This window comes from Manis javanica, chromosome 3 (assembly GCF_040802235.1).
Source record: "Manis javanica isolate MJ-LG chromosome 3, MJ_LKY, whole genome shotgun sequence".
Taxonomy (NCBI): Eukaryota; Metazoa; Chordata; class Mammalia; order Pholidota; family Manidae; genus Manis; species Manis javanica.
In genome coordinates, this window is record NC_133158.1 from 61,294,028 (window position 1) to 61,319,293 (window position 25,266).

At 38.7% G+C, this 25,266-nt stretch overlaps 2 protein-coding genes across 10 annotated transcripts in view; one reads left to right on the forward strand and one right to left on the reverse strand.

Moving 5' to 3' along the window:
* The window catches only part of GSK3B (glycogen synthase kinase 3 beta), a 255,961-nt gene extending 236,439 nt beyond the window's left edge, over positions 1-19,522 (forward strand). For 3 of the 7 annotated variants that reach the window (XM_073231585.1, XM_037013043.2, XM_037013044.2), the window contains 2 exons: positions 1,465-1,563; positions 14,731-19,522. In XM_073231585.1, coding sequence (XP_073087686.1) covers positions 1,465-1,563; positions 14,731-14,798 — 167 coding nt within the window. In that variant the 3' untranslated portion in view covers positions 14,799-19,522. Of the gene's footprint in view, positions 1-1,464; positions 1,564-2,127; positions 2,378-5,528; positions 5,579-14,730 lie in introns of those variants that run through there. The other 4 variants (XM_073231586.1, XM_073231587.1, XM_037013046.2 and 1 more) reach the window with 3 other exon arrangements.
* Positions 19,523-22,950: 3,428 nt separating this feature from the next.
* The window catches only part of NR1I2 (nuclear receptor subfamily 1 group I member 2), a 41,528-nt gene continuing 39,212 nt past the window's right edge, over positions 22,951-25,266 (reverse strand). For all 3 annotated transcript variants that reach the window (XM_037013197.2, XM_037013198.2, XM_037013199.2), the window contains one exon: positions 22,951-24,112. In XM_037013197.2, the coding sequence (XP_036869092.1) occupies positions 23,968-24,112 (145 nt within the window). In that variant the 3' untranslated portion in view covers positions 22,951-23,967. The remainder of the gene's footprint in view (positions 24,113-25,266) is intronic.

Below are 25,266 nucleotides of genomic sequence, written 5' to 3' on the forward strand. Positions count from 1 at the left end.
TATCATTTTTAAATTATTTTGTAATGAAGTTGACAAAACAATTAAAAAGATTCCCAGTCTTTTCTTTTAAGAGGAAAAGATACAAATAAACTTCTCTTCGTTTTAAGGTTTTCCTCGCATTTATTTTTCACGAATCTTGATGTCTGCTTGTTGTTTCTTTTTACCAGATTCTGGGATCATTTAGTTTCTAATTTACTTCAAAACTTAAATACTTCGATACCAAACTGACAAGTCAGTATTAAGAGGGGCTTTACACCAAAGAAAACTTTTAAGCTACTGCATTAAAACATACTTCCTTTACTTAGGGGATGGAGAGAGAGACACATGGGGAGTGACTACTTAAAGGTTTCCTTTTGTGGTGATGAGAATGTTTTGAAACTAGATAGGTGATGGTTGTGCAACATTGTAAATGTACTAAATGCCATTAAATTATATGCTTTAAAATGGTTAATTTTGTGTTACATGAATTTTACTGTGATTTTTTTTAAATCTCCTTTTTTTATTCCGTGCCATATCTGAATTATCACAATGTATGCTGTAGTTCAGAGAATAATGTCTTCCATATACTTATTCCTTCAAATTGTGATTATTAGAGTGAAATGAACACTTGCTGATTAACTGCTAGAATAATAAGAATAAACCAGGGTTAACCAGGGAAGACTGGGAGAACAGTCATCTTACCTAAAGCTCACACCAGATGCTTACATGTACAAGCTCATCACCACTTCTTTACTGTCCACATCATTAGATCCAATATCATTTTTAAATTATTTCCTAACGTTCATATACAGAACTTGAGTCTTTAAAAAAAAGTCTGTATACAGTTGACAGAAACTTTCCACATGCGAGTAAAAAGCCTATTTAAAATTTATAGAAAGAACAATCTTAACTGAGTTAAAAAACTCAATAGAATTGAATACAGACATTCTTATCTTTAATAGAAGCAATAAGACTTTAAACCTGTTTTTGTTAAATCCTGTTTCCACTAGTGTTTTGGATAGACCTTATCTGCCATTGGCTAATAAACAGGTAGCTTGGTCTGCACATGCAGTTACTCATGCAGACACACAGATACTACAGTCATGTTCTCTTTTCTGTGATATCACTAGTCAATTCCTGCAATCAAATATTGTCAAACAGCATGGGAAAACCTAGTATATTTAAGTTAATGAAAGATGAAAATACCTTATTAATATGCTTACTCTCAAACTTTTAAACAACATCTTTCTCCAAGACATCTTTAGTCCTCAGACATATTTTAATTTTCATACAAAGGACCTTTGTTAAGGTTCACATTTCTGTAGCCTTTCTCTTAATTATAGTTTCAGATGTAGTTTTATCATATATTTTTTTTCTGTTAAACCAGTATTTTAATGGAGTATCCGATGTTTGTTGTTACTAATAAAGTAGTATCACATTCAAACTTAAGTGGGCTCTAATGTATATGTCTTACCTTTTCTTTAGAGCTGTCAAGTAATCCACCTCTAGCTACTATCCTTATTCCTCCTCATGCTCGGATCCAAGCAGCTGCTTCCACCCCTACAAATGCCACAGCAGCCTCAGGTGAGAACACTTAAGTTTCTTCTATAAAAAACATAGTTTTTTTATAAAAGACAAGATTACCTCCATTTTATTTCATTTGGTGCATGTGAACATTTAACACTTCCAAGAATCAAAAACATAGCACAGCCAAATGAATAAATGTAAGTAAAATGGTGCTATACTTCTAAAAAGCACAAAACAAAAGGATCACATAAATACTTTACATATAAGGTGTAAATATCTTATTATAATGTTAAATTCTTTTACCTTAGTTGTTATTTTAAAAGGCTTTCCGTATGATTTCTTGATTAATATATATCAAAGGAGGTGCTTACAGCAGAAAACAACCTATATAAATGTAATGTTATTGAAGATAATTCATTTTAGTTCCATCACCCTAAATGTAAATTTTATTAGTATACTGGAGAGGCAGATTTTCAAGAAAAGTTATAAAATACAGATTGGCATAATTTAATCATTTGAAAGAGCTAAAACTGCAATGCAGACACCCTTAAGTAAGATCTAATCAGAATATAACTAGATACTGTCTATCCAGATTAAAAAAACGCCCACTTTTTCTCCCAGGTGTATTGCTGGCCCATTAGCCAGCTAATGGAGCCTGATTTAATGGGAATGACTGTCAATACAGATATTCTGAAAACACCCAACCCCTGACTGAATTGAAGGTCCTCTGAAGAATGGCTGGATGCTGTATAAAATGAAGTTAAAAATACAATAATACAGTTAGGCTCAGAACTTGGTGTGCTTTTTTTTCCCTACAAAAGTCGATGTCAGGAGCTGGCTCCTTTTTCATTAAATCGTCGATTATATTGATCTGAGTTGGCTCAGACCCATTTTTGCCTAAGGGCATTTATACTGCAGGAGATAAAATCATTCATTATTAATTCTTAGCATGCAATATAGTAAGGTCAAAATCCATCTCCTGTTACCTGACAGAGTTGTTTGTTCCTGTCCAATCTTAGTCTTCTAGAACATTGCAAATACTGAAAACATTCATATCCTGCCTTCATTCCAGAAAAAAATCTAGAAAGGAGGGTCTGTCTGCTAGTTCTGGTTCCATCAGCATATGCTACCTTGAGAAAGTCATTTGAACTTAGTTTTACTAGTGTCTTAACAATTTTCTAAATTTGTAAGTGATGGCAGTTCTCTCCTAGAGTAATGTAAAAAGCAAATATGTACTGGAATATGCTTTAAATATATTAAATGTAAAAATAGTTTCTTTTTAACTATGAAAACAGAATTGCTTAGATGAGCTGTTATAAAACTTAATAAATCACTGGCTTAGGCTAGTTTGATTGTTCAAAACATGAAATAGGCCCTAACTCTGAACTAACTCATTTACTTGTTGAGCTACTTTCCAGGAGTTTTATTAGATTTTCTTTACACTATGAAATGAGAATTATGACTAGTAAGTTTTGACTAATTTTAAATTATTTTCTTAATGTGAAATAGTAAATAGTTAATGTAAACTAAGGTTTTGGAGCAAATTGTCTGCCAAGTAGGAGCCTAGTGTGACCTAATTTTTATGTTGCTTTGATACAGGTTACAGCAGTTGCCAAAAAATATTTCATTGCTATATATGTATATATTTATGCTTATGGGTGTTGAAATCAAATTTCAACATAAATACTGGAACTGATGTTAGACTGATCCTGAGAGTTTACTTTGATGTAGAAGTAAATCAGAATATGAGGAATTTAATAGAGGAATGGTAGGCTGAGGGCAGAGCTTAAATTAAAGAAACACATGCCTTGATCATTTTAAGTTACTAGTTATCAAAGAGGATTTCACATATGCTCTGAGTTTCCTAGTGGCTAAGGTAAATAAAGAAATGTTATCTGTTAAAATTGCCCATTGTTCACTAGATTAAAAGCACACAGTGGCTTAGGGGAAGTACACTGTTTCTGGCCCTGAGAAGTATTTCTCCCTAGGACCTTGGATTTGGTACTGTAAGAGATACACTAAATGAAGTTGTCATCACCATTCCAACAATAAATAGAGTAGTGAGTTTCACACTGATACTTTTGGAAATGTCCCTGAGTGTAAGCCAAAGGCATAACACCACAGTATAACTAAAGGAAAATAGTTTTCTTTGGAGCCAAAGTAGTGAGAGCCAAGTATGTCTCCAAACATACCCGAGGAAATGCTGATATAGGTGAAGGGATTGACTGACATTAGCAGCTACCTGTATTTAATAAATAAATGTGTATGTGCATATTTATTTTAAATAAGAATTTGGTCTGATATATTCTTTAATAGGACCTTAAACTATACATGCTCTCTGTTGTCTCTCTTAGCTTCAATTTCTTTATCCATAAAACAGGAATTGTAAATATCTACTGCATAGAGTTGTGAGAAGTTAAGATGTAAAGTATATAAAGTGCTTATTAGCTAGTGTTGTATTCAAAGTTCAGGTAGTAACTGTAGGTGAACTGATTTCCAAGGTGACCTCTTGGAAAGCTTTATTATCTATTAATGAGACCCAACAAAGTCCATACTTTTTATTCACTAATCCCACTGTAAGGATCTTAAATTCAGGATACATCTGACAGAAGTAAAGAAGCTACCATGTTCAGAGATATGAATAGGAATAATTATGACAACAAAAAGGAGAACCAATCTGATATGAATGGTTAACACTAGAAAATTCTTCCAGTACATTATGGAATCTCCATTTTTATGTAACCATAAAAAACAATGATTATGAAGTTTATAGACATGTGGAAATATCAATCTTAATTTATGTGGAGAAAATCTAAAATTCTTATGTTCCATGTTGTAACTGCTAAAATGCGTGGTATGCATGTGGATAGGGACAAGAGAAATATGCAAATAGAAGAGTAGTGCTAAATTAGTGGGTATGGATGCTGATTTTGTTTTTCTCAAAAACTTTCACATTCTTTTTAAATTTTCTTCAGAACACCTCAGTGTCTGGGGGATTTAGATTATATAGAATAATAAATCCTGATAAATTGTAGTTTTTTAATTAAAAAATAAGAACCACTTTAGAGATCATCTGGTCCAGTGCCAGATGTATTAAGTGTGAGATGTGGTAGGAATTTCAACTAGAGAAATTTTCTCTGTCTGTTGTATATCAGTCTTCTGAGTAAGTTTTCTTTCAGTGCAATGGTTCTATTAAAACAAATTTGAAACTGCTGATTGCAGTTCACCTCTCTCATTATTTACTGAGAACTAGTCATCTATCCCATGTTTATGCATACAAGTAATGAACAATGGAAACTCATTATTACTGTGAGAACAAACATATCCCATCTTTTTATCACTCTGTGAGAAAGTTTATCCCTTTTTTCATCCTGACATTTGTCCCCTTACACTTCCACTCAACAGTCCTACTCTGGGGTTATAAACAACCAACCCAATCCTTACATACAAAAGTCCTTCAAATTTTAATGATATCTAATGTGCCCTTTACACTAATGAAAATTCTAAACCCTAATCCTGAATATGTTCATAAGTGTCAGGCTATTGGGTTTTCCATACTATTATAATGTCATCTGCATATTTCATAAATATAGATTTTTTTACCTCTATCCAAGCAATTGAGTAGAGGTAGGGCCTACTAGAGATTTTTTTGCCTTTACCTAACTCAGTCACTGATAAAATAAATTAAATGGGATTAGCCACGGTTTATGAGAGATTATTCTTATGGTGGTCTCTGAGTGATTCATTACTCTTTTCATTCTTTGCTTAGTTATAGACCAACATACTCATTTATATAATAATGTTACAAAAAACCTTTTAAAATGCTTTGCCGTTGTCAAGAAAACTTCCAGTATTTTTCCGTCAAAAACTTTATCAAAGATGGAAATTAAACTGTTTCTATTTTAGCATTTGTTTCTTGGACTGTAGATTCTGGGTTTAAAGACATTTAAAATGTGTAGATTAGCCCTCACCTTCCTTGGGCTGCATTTTGTTTATTAGGATTTTTGTTATATCCTTTCCAGGTTGAAAACCCTTCTAACAGAAAAGGGAATCATGATAGGAGTTGGACAAGGTCTGTCGTCTCTTCTTACCTGGTCAGGGGGCTTAACTTTCCTTGGTCTTGATTTGAAACCTTTTGCTATTACCTTATTTAAACCAAATCTGGCCTGTTCTTAAGAGGTTCACATTGTTGTTTTCTATTTTTTTTAGAAATGTGCCCTTCTACTTAAACTTATATATTCTTAAAATTTTGAGCTCATAAGAGAAAACCTTTTTAGTTGGTATCTTTGGTTCTTCTCTCCCTTTACTTTGCACTGAGATTATTTGCAATTGCTTAATCAGAATTTGGGTGGGGGCTTAAATATTTTTTGTTTCACATATTTTGTTTTATGTTTTTGTTTTACATATTTATATTTTCTGTTTATTGTCAGTTATTAGCCCCTTTTGAAAACTCTGGCCACAAAAATCATACCTATTTGTTCCCTGAACTTTTGAAATCCATTTTTCTAAAGTCATTGTGCAGATTTAACCAGGGCCAGTGGTCCCCTTTTCCTTACTATAAAATAGTTTGTGGTTGTTTTTACCCCAGAATTCCTTTCATCTTTTACATCACCAGCCAATTCTTTCTAGTTGGGCAGAATTAACCCCAAAATAGTATCTCCCATTGTTTATTTGTTTCCACTGATTTTGAGAGAATGAAATGTCAAATTAAGTCAGTGTTTTTGTCAAATGCTTACTTTCCTAAAATAACAATCACCATCCCTTCATCCCCTCCCCAAGTACTATGATCCTTTTCCTCTATGCCACTTTTACAGTGTTCATTGGGAAAGTTGTAGTCATATCCTATCTAGTTGTAGAATCTACAGTATATGCCCTCAGGTGTTCCTCCTCCTAGCTCTGACCTCTCAGGCTTCTCTTTATCTTAACCCAAATGTATGTGGAATTTCATAAAAGTATAAAGCTTTAAAAATAAAATAGGGATTTTTCTCTGTTAAAACATAATGTATATTTATTTTAGAAAATAAAAATGTCCCATATTCTCAACTCTAAAAGTAGTCAAAGGTAACATTATTCTGTATTTTGGACTATGTATTATAATGGGAGACACATGGTTTTTGTTTTTTAAATGGGCCATGCTATTTTGGGGGGTGGAATGTATGAATATATAGTATTAAACTGGTATTCTAAGACTGTACCATTAATTTATTTAACTGATTACTTTCTTTTGGATATTTGGGTTGTGTCCCACCGTTTAGAAATGTTAGGGGGTCATTGTTTATTTTCCTCAGTTCTTCTCCCGCCTCAACAAAGAATTGAAGGGCAAAGACACAGCAGTGAAGCAAAGTAAAAGTTTTATTTTAAGTTACCTAAAGAGGAAAAAGTACAGGAGACCTCAGAGAGAAAGTGCACTCTGAGAGAAAGGAGAGTGTGGGCTACCTCAAGAGAGAGAGAGAGGTGCTCTGAAAGATCGGGAAAAAGTCAAAGTTATGTACTTACGAAGTGCGGGCAACCTCAGAGAGAAGTACATACTGAAAGGTTGAGGGTTCCCCCTTTTAAGGATTTTTCAGGAATGTGACAAAGGGCTAGGGGTGTGGACCTGTTAAGTGATCTCAATATGTTTATCTTTGATGAGACATTAAGTTTCTCTTTAGTCCTTCATTTAATTCTGCAAAATTCGCTTAACACAAGAAATTTACTGCTCTGGTTCCCTCCCAAGATAGCAACTTCCTGGTCTGGAAGCATATCAATCAAGACTGCTTGCCTCGCCCGCAAGGTGGGCTGAGTTATTATCTGTTTGCTAAAAAAAATATGTAAAGAATCTTACTTCTTAACTTCTTGGGTTTTAAAATGCAGTTTTAGCTTTAGGATGGAATTCTTTCCTGTATTATGCTGATTACAGGTGGGCCTTTTAGCAGGTTAAAGTAAATCTTACAATGGCATGGTCTAATCCACACAATGAAGACATGGGCTGTGCTCAGATACTTTTCTGTATCTGGGGCATATTCAAACATTCCAGGCCAAGTTGCTCCTGACCTTTTGAGCTTTAACTGATTAACTGATTAACTCTGAGTCTTTTCTGGGTTTCTAGTTTTGACTGGTTAACTTTTTGAGTCCCTTGTAGTAGGGCTTTACTGGCCTTAATTCTCTCTCCACCCCACTCATATCTATTTTCCTGCCTAACGGAAGTAGAATTGCTGACTCAAAAGATACAAAGAATTAAATTTTCTATACATATTGTCCAACTGCCTTCCAGAAAGCTTGTCCCAGTTGTACTGTCCACTGGCAGTGCACATATTTTTCCATTTCTCCATCACCTTAACATAGCCAGCTCAGAGTGGAGGTGGGGGTGGTGTGACATCTGTGTGCATACTTGTATATTTTTAGGAGTTACCAATTTGGTGACTAAAGAATGTGGGTGTCTTCATCATATACAGTGCTATACCCATTTCTCCTATTGGCTGTGTGTTTAAAGTATGGACTTTCGTCTACATAAACCAGTTTCACAAATCTGACACTAATGAGGTGTATTTACCCCATGCTAGGGTTTCAAGCTCACTTGGCAAGTTTGTATATAGATACTTATAGTCAAATTGGCTTAGTAATTATTTTCACCAGAGCAGTGCTAAATATCACTTCTAGAAAACTGTTTCTTTTCCTGCAAAACTTGTTTTCTCCCATTAAGTCAAAAAATTCGCCTTGGTTTTTGTCCATTCTTCCAAAATTAATGAAAAATCTTCCTGATTTAAATTGGTGAATGTCCTGTCATTCTTCCAAGGTGTTCAAGTGTTCCTTAGTTCCTTGCCTGAAGTCATCTGCTTACATTTACATGCCTTTTGTTATTCTTTATTCCTAAGTTAGGTCTTTTAACTTAAAAGATGAAAATGTTTTCTGCTTCTCCTTGGCGTTCAGTTCCCAGCCCCGAACAACCAAGCCTCTTAACATGTGCTGTGCCCCAGAGTTCACAGCTGCTAAGACCTCTCTGCTCCTGACAAATCAAATATAAACAGTCTTGTTGACCACGTTTTCTGGTGGGTTGGTTGGCTCTTTGGCATCTGAATTTCAGCTCTGTTTTTAAAATGACTGAAGCCACCTTAGTGTCTTGTGCCACATCTTTTCCTTGGAAAAATATGAAGAGGGAGGTGATGATGCTCTGCTGAATAGGGTTCCCCCTCACACTTGGAAATTATCTAAATCATAGTAGACAGTTATAAATTGATAAATGAAAATTGAGTCTTTCTTACAGGTGATACTTTGAGTTCATTAGTGTAGATTAAGATTTCAAGGTAGATGCAAGCTTAGGGTATACTTTTGATTCTCTGTGAGTAATGGTGTTGTTAGTTCATATGTCAGTTAATAACACTATAAGATTCAAGACACAGCTTTATAGTAGAAGCATTTCCACTTGGAACAGCTTGAATAGGAGCATTCTGAGTAAGCTATGCAGTATTAATATCCTAGACTGCCAAAATTTTATCTTTTAGAGGAGTTGAACTGTCATGAGACATTTTTAACTGTTACAGAAAGAGGAAAGCAGAAGAATAGAAACACATAGGCTCAGGAAAGCGTAATAAAGGAAATAAAAGTATACTCTTAAGTTCCCAAATGTACTTACAAAACACAAAAAGGATTTGTTTGAAATATCTGAAATACGCTTTTACTAAAATGCCAATAATAAAAATATTAAAAATTGAATCATTTTGTAGCTTTTGAGAACTTGAAACATGTTTAGGGTAAATAAGGAACTAAATTTTTATTTTTATATAATTTTAGTTAAATTAAAATAACCATATGTAGCTAGCAGCCACCCTATTAGAGAATGCAGATAGAACATTTCCATCATTGCTGCTGGGCTAGACAATGAACACATGTATCAATTAGAAGACTTTACCTTTTGTAGACCCATAGTTATGGAATATTGATTCATGGGGGCCAAGACTCTGGGACCCCGGCTCCTGTGCCATTCTCTGTCCTTTCCTCACAACCTGTTTCCTTTTTTTCTACTGTTCTTTCATTTAAACCATATGGCAACAGTTTATAAAAATGTGGGACCTTCCATTCACTCTGCTTCCTCTCCGCATTTGCACATTTGATCAGACACGTTTAAAGAGAGAATAGACAGGACTTGTTGATCTGATGCATTAGATGTGTGGAGGGAGAGACGGAGGCTGAAGAATCATGGTGAGAATTTTTGGCTTATGACCTACGCAACTAGGTGGGGCAATTTCCTCAGTATTGAGACAGCTGCCTGTCAAATCCATGACTTAATTTTCTAGTGACTCTTACAGATCTCTGAGCATCTGGATGTTGGTGGGGGAGGGGAGGACAATGGATCCTCTTTTAGAAAAATATATGTTTATCATATATGGAATTTTGCAAAAAAAAAATTTACTCTAGGACAAAAATCACAGCCTCATGGACTCTGTTGAGAATCGATACTTTAGAACTTCACTGTGAGATTGCATTTTTGTCTCTGAAGTCCCACAGAATAAAATTGGTTTCAGGAAATACATGCACAAATTCCCTTTGCCATATCTAGTACAAAAGTGATAGAGCCATAGACTCTTCTCAGAATTAGGGAGAAAACAGTTGATCATCTGATGCAGTTTTCCTTATCTTGTATAGTTTATTAGGAGCATAACTGATTTTGTAGAGAGACTTGGTCAGTGGTGCTCTCATTGGCTTTTGAGCATAAACCCTCACTGGCATTCGAGTTCTTTTGACATGTATATATGTGTTAGTTATCTATTGCTACATATCAAGATAGCCCAAAATTTAGCAGCTTAAAATAAGAGCAAACATAATTTCACACAGTTTCTGTGGGTCAGGAATTCAGAAGCAGCCCAGCTGGATGGTTCTAGTTCAGGGTCTCTCCTGAGTTTGTAGTCAAAATGTCAGCCAGGGATGCTGACATCTTAAGGCTTGCCTGGGACTGTAAGATCTACCTCCAGGATGGTTCATTCATGTGGCTAGCTAATCTGTGCTGGCTGTATGCAAGAAGCCTCAGTCCCTCATTGTGTACCTCTCCATGGTGCTACTTTAGTGTCTCATATTGTGTCAGCTAGCTTCCTCTAAACTAAGTGATCCGAGAACGAAGACCAAGTGGAAGCCACCAAGTCTTCCCTACTAACTTTGGAGGTCACATGCCATTATTTCTGCAATGTTTTATTGGTTGCACAGGTCATCCTTATTCACTGGGGAGAGGGAACTACGTTAGGGCATGGACACCAAGAGGCATAACTCATTGGAGCCCTCTTGGAAGGTGGCTACCACAAAATATAAGAATGATATTATACCCTCTTTCCCCACAGCTGATTATTCTCTTTATTCCCCTTCAGGTGCACCTTGGGTTGGCGGGTGGGTTGGTTGGTTGGTTGGTTGGTTGGTTGGTTGGTTGGTTGGTTGGTTGGTTGGTTCTGAAGCAGCACCAGAAAGGCAGTAATGGGGATTGGTTTCCAGGAAGCTTAGAAGTCAGTAAAATATCAGCTCTATATTTGTTTTCAAAATACTTGTATTTCTGTATACCCCATACACACTGTTTGAAAATTAAAAATAAAATAACTATACTTTCTTAATTCTTATCAAAAACTCACTGATCCATTTTAATGGTAGTAACCCCTTTAGATAATAGAAATAGGCTTCTAGAAATCACAGTAGACAATGTAGAAGTTAAGTCTGAATGAAAATCCCCTATGCTCTTTTCTTTCTTTGCTAGGGAATTTTTCTGCTATCCCCTACTGCATCAATGTCATCATTCTCTTCCTTTGCTCCCCCAACGCTCAGCTCTCCCACTTGTTAGCTCTACATTGGGCACATTACTTAATCTCTTATTAGTACCTCCATTTTTCCATTTGCAAAATGGGGGAAATAATTGTACCTATTTCTTGGGGTTTCTGGTGGACTAAAGGACGTGTGATGTACTTTGTTAGTATGATGTCTGGCACCTTGGTAGGCACTAAGGTTTGCTAGTAAGATTTATTATGGTGGTGATGGTGGTTATTGTAGTCACACTAAATTATAAATTTATGTATTTTTAGATGTCTCTATTACCTTTCTAGTTATTGAACAATTACTATAAGCCAGGTACTATGCACAAACACTTCGTAGGAAGGTGATTTAGCACCATTTTACAGATAAGGTAATTGAGGGGTAGAAAGGTTGAATAACTTGTTTCACATCACACAGCTATTGAGTTGTACAACTAGGTCTCATACTTCCTATTTGTGGAATTGGATAGATCTAAGAAAGATATGGCAATGTAAATTTCAGAAGAGCAGGTCAAGACTAAAAATAAAGACTGAACAGCCTTTGGTTGCTCATAGTTGGATTGGATGCTTTATAATCAGAAGATCTTAGCTATATCCTTTAAATCATAATGCCAGGTATCACCAGTTTACCAGTACAAATGTGAAGGGAAGGGAATGAGGGAGCAGCAAATGAGCTTTGCTGCTTTTAAAGAGTACTGTTTAAGTATTTGGAAATTAAAGTTACAGAAATTACAGCAAGCATCCAAGTACAGTGACAATCCATCATGATTTAAAATTAGTGAACATTTGTATTGTAGAAAGCCCATATTAATTCACTTGTGTAAAATAAGTCACAGAATTGGCAATGGAAGCACAATGAGCCAGGACCAACAAGACTTTGATCAGGCAATAAGTCAGCTGGTTTGTTGAGCTACTATTGAGCTTTTGTTTTGCTTTTCTCCCTCTGAAAAACAGAGAACTCTAATCTTTTTTGCTCGGCAAGGACATGTAAAATTTGATTTTAAGTAGATTTCATTGCACTACACAAAGGTTTTTTTGTGTTTTGCTTTTTCTTGGATGAATGAATATAGTACTTTGACTTTAGATATCAAGGATATTTGTAATCAAAATAATAAGCCGTTAAAATTCCACTCACAAGTGATTTGGAAATAATTCAGAGAAAAAAATGAGGGATCATTACATTTCAATCCTGAAGAGCATGAGTGTCTTTTCAAATTTTATTGTTCAGAAGGTGAATCATTTCTAGTTACATGCTCATATAAAAGGCTTGTACTTTTTGGTATGATCATACAAGCAACCTTTGAATTTATCCAGGCAAGGAGAGACTAGTTTTGGGAATGTCCTAAGCTCACAGGTAGTAGCCAGTGAAACAACATCTGTAGATGAGTGTCTGAGTAGGATTTTGCCAAAGAGCAAATGAACATAATGAGCTGGATTGCCATGTATATGAGCATTGGTGGATGTCAGCTGATGGAGCTAATGGCTTCCAGGGCCAGAGCTGCTAACAGTGCTGGTATATGTGCTGATGTTATGGTCGAGCAGATCAGTCCCAGGAAAGACCAGAATGTGACAGTTTTACCTGTCATTTTGACATGCTGAAAATGAGAGACAAGAGCTATTTGATGATGATCATGCATAGGTTTTGACTATCCTTCAAAGCACAGAAAATGCTGCAATAAGCTTGGTTTTGTGAGGAACATTACAATTCTGAAATAGTTCTGAGGCCTTTTGGGTTTCTCTGGACTGGGTTTTAATGCAGCCTGTGCCTAGATTACAAAAGTGAGTCTTTTTCCTGAGAGAGGCTTACAGGAACATGTGGCCTGGACAGGAACTGGTGTTATTATTGATGCACAGAACATGGGTGATCATTGAGAGTAAAACATATCCAAGAAAGACCAGCAGTCATGGCAAAGCATGAGACATACAAATTCCCTGATTATTGGAAAGGGCTGTTTACCTGCTTTTAGAGTAGGCTCTATATCTGATACTCTCTCCTGCCACTTATGCATGTGTCATAGCAATGAGGTAATGTGACTCTATGCCATGGGTAGTATGAACCCAGTGCATGGACCGTGAAGCCATGTCTGCACTTATTTGCATGAAAATGGGATTAGAAACAGCCATAGATGTTTTGAAGAAAATAAATGAATTAAGCATTCAAATTAAGATTTTTTTTCCACAAAGGCTGTTAAATTTACATAAGAGCAGATTGATTTGAGACCATGAATCAGGAATTTAGAAAAGAGGTGTAGTTTTTATAAAGTGGCCATTGAAATGAACTAAACAGCTGATCCGTAAGAGTTCCTTATGTGTCCTTGGAGTCTTTGGTTTTTTGGCTGTAATTTAAAAATTCCAACTAGAAAGATCCAAAAACCAAACTTTGCACTCAGCCATGACATTGTTTACTCACAGAATATACGAGAACTACAGTCTCTGAAGAGACAAAACTTCTGGGTCTCGCTTGTTGGTGTCACCAGCCCTGGTGGCCAAGGGCAGTGTGACTTCTAGGGAGTTGGTTCTTGGAAGTTGGTTCTAGGGAGTTGGTTCTTGACCATCCCAGTCAAGCCACCTCTCTTCTTGCTCAGGACTTGGCCTAAGTGTTGGGGAGAAAAATTGCCTGGCAGCATATTCCAAGCCCTGTGATGACAAGGATGCAGTTGACCAGCACTGAGACAGTAGGTTGCCTGCCCACAGTGGAGAGCCCATCTGGACGCAGTTAGACACCCATGTAAACGTTAACAGATGCTGTGAAATAATAGCAGGCTTCAGAAAGTAGGGATTGAGGTTAACATCACTTACAAATTTATGCATATTCCCAGAAGATTAGGCAAAGTGAACTTAGTGCCAAGGTATTTGACTCAATATGCTTATTGAATTGAGTAAGCATATTGGTACTGCAGTGGCTATTTCTTTTTTGCTGATTGTCTATTTTCCATTTCTTTGAATAAAGAAGAGGGACTGTCCTTAAAACAAGCAGCTGAGTTTGATTTATGCATATCTGTCTGTCAACACTGACCCATATTACTTTCACTACCTCCACCCATTTTACCCACTTAAGCAGATGTCATATTGTGACATGGTTCAGAATTTTTAGCAAGTTTTTCCAGCTGTGAACTGTTCATTTATTTGTGAGTGCTCTAGACTCCAACCTCTGCCTGAGTACTCATGCACTGCTAATCCCAGCTGTTAGCAATATCTTTGACAGAATGATCCCTGGCTTCTTGAGTCTGTAATTCATTCAAAGACACTATCTTCCTTGCACTAGAACAAGGCCAAAGCATGGACTTAGCTCTAAGCAGAAAGAAATTCAGATTTCATAGTGTTGGCCATGTTTAAAACAACATTCTAGATAACAGCCTGGGAGACCACACAGTCCACATCTGTAGTTGAGGCACTATTCTTTTCTCTTTAGGATGTTAGAGCATTGCTCATGCTATCTCTTGGGACTTTTGATTTGCAGATGCTAATGCTGGAGACCGTGGGCAGACCAATAACGCCGCTTCTGCATCAGCTTCCAACTCTACCTGAACAGTCCCAAGCAGTCAGCTGCACAGGAAAACCACCAGTTACTTGGGTGTCACTCAGCAACACTGGTCACGTTTGGAAAGAAAATTAAAAAGAGAAAAAAAAACCTGTTCATTTTAGTGTTCAATTTTTTTATTATTATTGTTCTTATTTAACCTTGTAAAATATCTATAAATACAAACCAATTTCATTGTATTCTCACTTTGAGGGAGACCCGGGGGTGGGAAGGGTTGTGGGGAGGGCTAACACGGAGCACTAGAACACACAGTCTCTCTCCCACGACAATCTTTTTGTATCAGAAATCTGCTGTTGTGTATACTTTAAAAACAGGACTCCTGCCTCATGCCCCTTCCACAAAAGAAGATGACTTTGTTCTGAGCTGAAGTTTTTTTTAACTTTCTTTTCTTTTAAAGTCAAGTGTAAGACTTTGGGTGCACAGCATGAAATTGGTTGGGAGCTTAGCAGGTGTAATTCAGTGGGGACTTAAAGGTCACTTGTAAAATTAATCCATATCCTCGGGTGTTTGAAGACTTGCCTTTGGCATGGTAGCAGGTGTGGCAGACCAGAAGGAAATGTGTAGCATTTGTAACCCAGGGAGATCAATAAAGTTTGAAACCATAAGGGGAAGCTTCTCCATTGATAAAATTTTGTTGTGCTCTTAATCAGTGCTAGTGGTGAAGAAACATATGTAGGGGCTGGCAAGAGAGGGACATGTGTGCTCTGCAGATGGATCTGTTTACTGACCAAAAGTTCTCTGCAAATCTCAGTACAGTTTTAAGCTAGTGACCTAGGAGAAGACTAAAAAGGGTTGTAAGGCAGCCACTCTGGCTGCAGAAGTCAAAAGCTGAGGAACCTGGAGGAAGGGGCAGGTCGAGGCAGATCTCAGTGCTGTGAATGGAATTACCATTTATTTTCTGAAGTTGCTTCCCTTGGAAATACACTCGAAAGGACAATACAGTTAAATAATGTGAACTGTAATAGTCTACTGATTTCTTTTTCATATTTTTTAAGTACAAATTGGGCTTGCAGAAATTGCCACATTCTGCCTGTAGTTCTAGTTTTAAATCCAAATCTAGAATCTGTATTTCAGCTTTTTTTAACCTCATGCTTTAAAAATTTTATTTATTAATGTAAGATAGGTCATTATGATTTTAGATGGAACATCAAAAACACATCAAAATGATATGAACAGTCACTACTTGCACCTGCTGACTTTACAGGAAAGCTGATTAAATGCGTGTGTGTGTGTGTGTGTGTGTGTGTGTGTGTGTGTGTGTGTGCGTGTGTGTGTATGTGTGTGTATATACACACACACACACATAGACTCAGTCCTGCCTTTTGTTTTTGTTTTTGTCCACAGTATCAAAATTGACCGGTTGAAGCACGAGAGGAATGTTCCCCCCCACACAGTCAGGAGTTTTTGTTTCTGTTTCCTTTGTGTATCAGTGAACGGCATAAGAATCCATCTCTGTTTTGATGAAAAAGCAATATTCCTTGGAAAGCAAGGAGAATTGAAGGATCATGTTTGCAATGAGGAAATAGATTGTCACAACTTGTTTGTTTTGTACTTTTAAGGTTGACATCTCTGTGGGCCTTACATACTCTGAAATGAATCTTAGTCACCTTGGTGCTTATGGGCCATTACTTGACCTATGAATCTTTAAGGCACAATCAGTTGTACTTCACATTAAAGATCACTTAAGTGATGGCCACTTTTCCCTCCTACCAGCTTCTTCCCCCATACCTTCCAAGGTCAGCTGATAACTGTGTGTCACCTCCCTCCACCCTCATGGCCATCTTCAGCCGAGGTAGGGGTCTCACCCTCCAGGTGACTAGGAAGTGGAGTCTCCTGGTGGCCCTCATGCAGGTCCCAGCACCCTGTCCTGCTTCTTAACCAAGTGCGTGTGATTGTCCAAGAGAGCCATCCTCCCTGCTGAAGTGACCCCGTACCAGAAAGGCAACTGCGAGCCATCTTGTCCTCACTGTCTGAATAAGCTCTTCAGCCACAAAAGGGGTTATCAAACCTCTGGTTCTGGAGAAAGGAGGCACACTTGGTCAAACAAAATCAAACAAATTGAATTCTCTTTTCATAATGAGTTACTGAATGCTAATTAAGATGAAATAAATCTGAATCAAAGGGTATTTGTCAGTTCCTAAAGGGAATGGCTTTGATAGACCATTTTCAGAAAGGATTTATAAAGAATCTAAACAGCAGGTCTGTTGAAAGAGAAATAGACTTGCTCTTGGGCCAAACTGCCTAGCCAAACATTTGAACAGGGACACCACTCTGGACTTAACATACTTGCTAGGGTCCATAAAAATTTGTGCTTGTTTTAGGACACACTTCTCTGTCCCATAAATGGAAGAGAAGAAGAGGAAAGTCAGATGCGCTTTTCTCATTTGTGTGTGTGTGTGTGTGTGTGTGTGAAGGCTGACGTGTGTGATTTTTCTTCCTCAAGGATCATGGTGGGATCATAGAGCTCATACAAGTGAGATTCAGGTCTCTATCTTTTTGTAAATAATAATAATAATAATAAGCTCCTCACCAAATTCAAGCTTGTACATTATATTTTCTTTAAATGTTTTTAAATTTAAGTTTTATTGTTTTGTATGTAAATATGTGGACCCAGGAACTGTTATTAATGAGCAAAAAGTTACTGTTCAGGGCAGTGATTCTGTTTAATAATCAAACAAAATGTAGACGAGCTTTTTAAAGCCATATAGTTTTAACTCTGTACAGTAGGTACTGGCCTGTATTATTGTAACAATAACTCTAGCAATGTATAGTGTATCTATATAGTTTGGAGTGCCTTCGCTTCCATGTGTTTGTTCGGGTTTTGTTTGTTTTTGTTTTTCATTTTTAAAATTGTAATGGGTTTCTCTAGCCATGTCATCCTGCCTCACCCCTTTCCCTTTGAAATAATAGCCCACTCATGACAGTTTATTTCAGTGATACCATGCTCAGGAGTGGAAAGAGGAAATGATATTCTTAATCTCATTTCATTCAAGCCCTGCCTTTATTTTCCTCCTCAGTAGCGGTGACCAGTTTCATTTCATACTTAGTCCGCCTAGGGCCTTAGTATAGCTCCAGGAAGCCCTAGGGCTGGAGAATATCAAATAGAATAGATTTTGCTCATCTCTTCCCTAAGTCCTAAGCATGGGTTTTTATAAACAGCAGATTCCGGGAGCCTTCCATGCTCTCTCCTCCTTTATCTACTTCCCTCCTAAATGAGAGAGAGAGAGAGTTGGTTTTTATAAATCAAAGTTCCTTAATAGTACCAGGTTTTGCTACATCATGGTCTAAAATGATACCATGCGATTACTTGCAGTTACCACAGGAGCCTTGCTGACAGAGTACTGTTGTTTAACAAGGGAACTCAGCCCATTCCCTTCCTACTGCCACCTCTACCCCTGTTCAATTTCATTGTTTTTTTTTAAGTCAGTTTCTTACTGTGTGCCCATCATGAAGGCCTTTTTTGAAGGAAAAAAATTTTTTTTTGACTCCAAGTACTTCATAGAAGATGTCTTGAGTAGAAGAAAAAAACTTTACCAAACCAAAGGTTGCTATTTTTGAAACATCATGTGTTCATTCCAGCAAGGCAGAAGACTGCACCTTCTTCCCAGTGACGTGTGATTTTAAGTCCTCTTATTTTTAGACACACGTTTTTGGTTTGTGTTTCAACAAAGCCTGCCTAAACCAGTCATCTTGTCTGCACCAATGCAAAGGTTTCTGAGAGGACTGTCATATTCTCTATCCCTGTGGATATAAAGACACTGGCATTTCATTTCTTTTTCCCTTTCCTTTTTAAGGGACTAAGCTTTGGAATCTTCCAGAGGAAGTTCGGCCAATGCCAGATCCCCAGGAGTTTGGGGTTTTTGTTTGTATTAAACCAAAATTATATCTGATTCCTATTCATGTTAGTGATCATCTACTCACAGAGCTGAACACTTTCTCCCGTAGAGAAGACTAAGCATGCTTCACGGTAAAATCTGTCTTACCTGGTAGAAACCTGAGCCACTGAAAATAAAGAGACAGCTAGAAGCAGAGTAGAGTCTCAGACTAAGGTCTATGTTTGAGAGGCTTTGAAAGTAATCCCTGGGGTTTGGGTTATTTTCACAAGGGTTATGACTTTTTATTCAAGTTTGTTGCTCCATTTTGCGCTTCTGCAATAAAAGCAAAATGACAACCAGTACATAGGGGGTTAGCTTGACAAAGTAGACTTCCTTGTGTTCATTTTTTAAGTTTTTTTCCTATTATCTGTCTACAGGAAGATACAGATGTTTGAAAATGTGCTTGCCTGTAAAATTTGCTTTTATAAATGTGTTGCCGATGGATCACTTGGGCCTGTACTCATACAATTAGCGTGACCACTTCCATCGTAAAAAAAACTTAAAAATTTATTTTATATATATATATATATATATATATATATATATATAAACGACTGTGGGTTGTATACAAACTATTGCAAACACTTGTGCAAATCTGTCTTGATATAAAGGAAAAGCAAAACCTGTATAACATTACTACTTGAATGCCTCTGTGACTGATTTTTTTTCATTTTAAATATAAACTTTTTTGTGAAAAGTATGCTCAATGTTTTTTTTCCCTTTCCCCATTCCCTTGTAAATACCTTTTGTTCTATGTGACTTGGTTTGGAAATAGTTAACTGGTACTGTAATTTGCATTAAATAAAAAGTAGGCTAGCCTGGAAATGAAATTAAAATTCATAAGTGTGTGGTCTTTATTTCAGTACCCAACCCTCTTTTCTTCACCCTATTTTGCCACTATGGTATATAGTCACATCAGCATCTCTGTTCCTCCAACTAGGGAAAAATGGATCTTTGTTACAAAAATCAAGATATGAACACGAGTTCTTGTTCTTTCAAATGCCCTTACTCCATTGTATCACCCGAAGAGGTGCAGCTTCCATCTTGGAAACCTTTGGGTTGGATGTAAAGGAAGCTTTGCAGACACTGCTTTGAAAAAACGTCCTTGGAAGAGACAAATTTTTTTAATGTGTATAAGCTGCTGTCTTTGATTACTGTGTTCATGGTTTGGTGTAGCTGTATTTTCTTTCAACTTTCATCCTATTATTAATGGTCTTTCGGAGTATCTGTAAAATAAATGAACACCACAAATAATGGGCCTGTACCTCCCAGGTAACCAACACATGTTGTGTTTTCAATCTGCTCATTTCCAATACTGGATGTATGTAAACATGTTATGTCTCCTAGTGCAAAAAGAAACATATTTTTAGGTCTGGCTCCCTCTGTCACGCCTAAACTAAAGGCTAGATATAAAGTCATGTGACTGCTGCTTCAATAAAAACAAATTTATATTGGATAAAGCCTGGTGATCTACTTATTTATTGTGGTAGTCAGTTGGCTAGTATTTGTAAAATAGGTAAACATGTTTACCAGGGTGGGGAGAAGAGGGAGGTCAGTGCAAGTAGACCAGGTGTCACTGGTGGGATGGGCCTCCTGATGGCATTGAAGTGCATTTGTTCACGATTCTCTGCTATCTTCTGTCCTACCCTATTTGAATTGGGATTGAGCAAGATTTCCTTTTAACTTAAAATCCCCAAAGACTACATTTTTAATTTCTATGGTCTTCCAAAAAGTACTGACCCACCAGTCCTTTGCAATCACATTTCAGGAGAGCAGTGATAGTGGGTGCCATTTTAGAAGGTGTCCCAAAGCCGTAATCAGTGAGTCAAGGAGGGAATCAAATTGTGACACCCTTCAGGGAAAAGTTTTCAAAGGAGGTGAACAAAAGCTGCAGCGTGGTCACCCATTTCCCAGGGATCAGAGTATTTCAACTGCCCCCTAGCACCCCTGGGTTTAGGAGAGCTGGGGGTATGTTAAGGGAAAGGACTCAGGAAAAAACTGCCGCTGCTGTGAAAGGCAGCACGATGAGGCCCACGAGTTGTGAGAGGCTGGGAAGGGATGTCCAATCAAATGGAGGCTTTTCTTCACATCTCCTTTTCTGCAGAAAGAGAGGCCACCCTGAGCCTTCCCACAAGGCGACTGGTTGATGTCAAGGCTTTACACTCTGAGCCAGGTAGAGACTGACTGCTGAGTGGCTTAATGGGGGAGCCAGAATAAGCAGTAACTTACCAGAAGGGCTTTTCTTCTGAGCATTGGAAACTGAGTCACCTGACTGAGGCAAGACCTAGAAGAATGGTGGCCACAGAGATAACTAGAAACTGACACTGTTTTACATGCTCCAAGCTCTGGAAAAGGAGAAATGGGGCAATCCAGATGTTTGAGTACAGAAAGTTGCATCTGGCTCTTAGTTCTATAAACTTGACACCACAAAGCTGCTGAAAGGAAGTATCCTGTGGAAGCTCTCTGGTGCATCTAACCTTGAATCTTAACTACACTTAGTTTTTATAATATATATAAATTATATGTATATATTAATTCAATGTTGGGGAACTACCCAGGTATTTTTTAAATCAATCCTGGGAGATGGGAGTTTACATCCCAGCTTCATCTCACCCGTGTAGCTTACATTTAACAACCATTTCAGGCTCTTGAATTGACTAGCATGCTCAAAATTATTTCAGTGGGCAAGAGAAGACTCCTATGACTTCTGCATGCACTTGAATGAAATTTTTATTTCCAAATGAGTATAATTAGACAAAATTCCTGGGAGCAGAAGCTCTATTTGTTGTGTTCGAGAAAGTAGTTCCCTTTCCCCTCAATTTTCTAAAAATGAATACATTCTTGTAGTTCCTTGATGCAGAAGATGAAGTAAATCTGGGGGGATGGCAGGGAATATGCTTGCTTGCTTTGATTTATAATATCAATGAGTTCTTCTGTTTTAAAAGTTTGGCCTGCTTCTTATAAAATGGTAAAAGCTAAATGAGTATCTGTTCCTTAAAATTTAGTTGACCTCATTTTTTTTATTAAGGTATGATTGATATACACTCATGAAAGTTTCACATGAAAAAACAATGTGGTTACTACATTTACCCATATTATCAAGTCCCCACCCATACCCCAACGCAGTATTCCATTGTCTATATGTACCACCTCTTCTTTATCCATTCATGCTCTGATGGACACTTAGATTGCTTCCATTTCTTGGCTATTGTAAAAAGTGCTGTGATAAACATAGGGGTGCATGTCTTTATGAATCTGAGAAGTTGTATTCTTTGGGTAAATTCCAAGGAGTGGATTCTCAGGTCAAATGCTTTTCTATTTTTAGTTTTTTGAGGAACCTCCATATCGCTTTCCACAATGGTTGAACCAGCTTACATTCCCACCAGCAGTGTAGGAGGGTTCCCTTTCTCCACATCCTCGCCAGCATTTGTTGTTCTTAGTCTTTTCTATGCTGGCCATCCTTACTGGTATGAGGTGATATCTCACTGTAGTTTTAATTTGCATTCCCCTGATGATTAGTGATGTGGAGCATCTTTTCATGTGTCTGTTGACCATCTGAATTTCTTCTTTGGAGAACTGTCTCTTCATATCCTCTGCCCATTTTTTAATCGGGTTATTTGCTTTTTGGGTGTTGAGGAGTGTAAGTTATTTATATATTTTGGATGTTAACCTCTTGTAGCTGACCTCATTTTTGCATTAAGTTTTTAGATGTTTAAGATTAATTCAATTGCTACATTTTTAATTAGGGTACATGGTATATATACACTATATATATATATATATATATGTATATATACACACACATACACACACCCTATGTGTATATATATATATATCTTAAATTTTTATATGAAATAATCATTTTATGAGAGGACCAAATTTAATATATTTTTATGTTCACTCCAACAGTCTTCAGATGTGTAAAGGGCAATAGTAAAATAAGTACTAAAAAAATAGAAATAGAGTTATCTATATTAATCCATAATATTTCTATTTCCCCACCCCCACATTTCCCTTTTTACCAGAAAAGAGGGCAACAAAAAGTTGAAATCTCTAGCCAAAGTTAATTATTAAGTCCTCTTGCCTTGATTTGACATTAAACTCAGGAACACATTTGTTAAGCCTAGTTGTTCAGTGTGAAATGCCTTATGTAAAATTAGTTAAAATGTAATTGCAAAGAACTTTTACTTGGAATGACTATAAACAAAGCAGACACTCATATTCTTCAGCTTTGAAAATGGATGTGTAAATGGTAATACACGGCAAATGTTCACCTAGCATGTTTATTAACCGCCGTCACAGAGACCACCCTGGTGTTCCAGCCTAAGGAACACACCCAAGCCCCAGTTCGGATGTGGAAGCAGACACGCACTAAGTCACACACGTGTGCTCCTAGCCCATTAGTGCCCTTCCTGCCATGAGCACACGTTCCAGGGATCCCTCATTTGTGTCCCCAGGAGCATGCAGACCCCACATAGCTCAGCATCCACACAAGGACATTCCTTGTGTTTCTTACCACCTCTCCTTTTGTGACCAAAGCTTTTTGTATTTCCGCTTTGTTTTCTTTAAACTATAAACTCCCTGAGGTCAGGATCCCTGTCTGAGTCAGCACTGTATACCCCAGAACAGGTTGCATACTGTTGCTGCTTGATAATGTGTTTGAATGGACACAGAGACACAAAATGAGGATCACAAAAAGAGGGAAGAATAACACATGGAAGGTCACGACAAACACCTGATACTTGGTGCAGGCCTCTGGCTTCTCTGCAGAATACCCCAGCAGACACTAGTGCACCTGCTGACGGGCACAGGCCTGAAACTCACCTCACATCTCAGGACGGAGCCTCAGGGTCAGCAATGAGTTGGAACTGGGAGGCAGGTACTTGAGGTGGCAACGAAATACCCAAGAAGCCAATGGATTTGGCCCAGCCCCCGTCGCACTTTTCCATCTCCCACATGCTCAGTCCCCAGGCCGCGGGGCCTTTTCTAAGGGGAGGATGGCCCTGCCTCTTGATGGGCCTGACCTAGAGGCCAGCGCACGCTCCCTAGAAGGCTCTCTGGCTTCCCTCTCCACAGACGGAGCCGAGGGCTGGGAGACCCATGTCCCACCCTGAGCAGCGCGAGCCAGCATAGTCAGAGCTGTCGTCGTGAGTTCCCTGGGGGACAGGACCCGCAGGGCACGCGCAGCTCTCAGCGGTACCCATCTGTCTAGTCCCGGGGGCGGCGGCTCCGAAGGCTCTGGTTCTGGCTGCCCAGGGAGACCTGCTCAAGGGGCAGCTGCTCAGCCATCTGTGAGGTTGAACAACTCCCGCATGAGCGGGGTGGCAAAGGGGTGTATATCTTGGATGTGCAGCAGCCGCTGGGTGTGCTGAGCGTTGATGCTGCGAAGCTCTGTGAGCATAGCCATGATCTTCAGGAACAGGAACCTGCAGGCCAACCAGAGGAAAGTTTGGGGTGTGGGCTGACCTTTGCCCAAGTTTGGGAGTGTCAATCTCAGGACAGCTCAGCTCAACCAAGAGACAAAGTTTGGTTAAATCCCTTAAGGTTCTCTTTCAGCCTGCGGCCGAGAAGGGCAGAACAGCTGGGGGACTGCAGGTGTGGAGCTGTGCTCCCAGCTCGTGCCTTGTGCCTTGACCTTGAGTCCTTGCACACAGAAGCCCAGGCATTGCAGCGGCCAAGTGTCCCCACGCACTCGGGGGAAATCCGCACCCTGGGGGTCAGACTGAGTCGTTGTGGAGGCAAGGCCTGCGGGCTGCAATCCCCTCCTGGAACTACATGGGATATAGTGTCTGAGACACACCTGGTGCCTCAGTTTCCCCATAATGCCTCCTGGCTCTGAACAATTTTAAGACACAGCCACCCCCAGCACCCCAGGATGTCAAGCTCAATAGAAAGCTGGAGCTGTGGCTGAGTGAAGACTTGAGGTTTTAAGTACTCTCTAGCATGCCCATTACTCGCCTTCATCCCTCCTGGCTGGGCCTGTGAGCACCAGGTCACAGCGGTGGGGGAGGCCCAGGGAAGGGGTGGAAGCCCCTGTCTGGCCAAGCTACGAGCAGCCTCCCTCCCTTCAGTCATGACCAGGACCAACTAAGGAGTTTTCTCTCCCATTTGCTTGTGTTTGTCCTGGGAGGTGATCAGGCAGTGCTCACAAGTGTGGGCTCTGGGCCTGGCCCGCCCGGGTGTACCACCAGATCCCCCCGTGTGGCTGTGGAGCCTGGGCAGTGGTCCTGAGCCTCCAGCATCTTGCAGGAGGGCTCATGGGGCTGTTTTCAAGATTAAAGATACCCCTTAACTGCCTAGCGCCAGGGCTGGCCCTTCTCAGTAAGAGTAGCTATTACCGATTTCCTTATTGCTATCATCATTATTATTATCTTTATTATCACACTGTTTGCTGCTGACCATTGCTAGAAGCCCCTACACCCTGATGACAGGAGTGTGGAAGGCCCTGAGCCTCAAGGAGCAGTGTGTAGTCAGCTGGCCACGGCCTCTGGGCCCCTCAGGTATCACCAAAGCTGGGCTCAGGCTGACTTGGCAGGAGGCCTCAGAGCAGGGCCCCAAGTCCTGGCAGCCAGAGACTGCC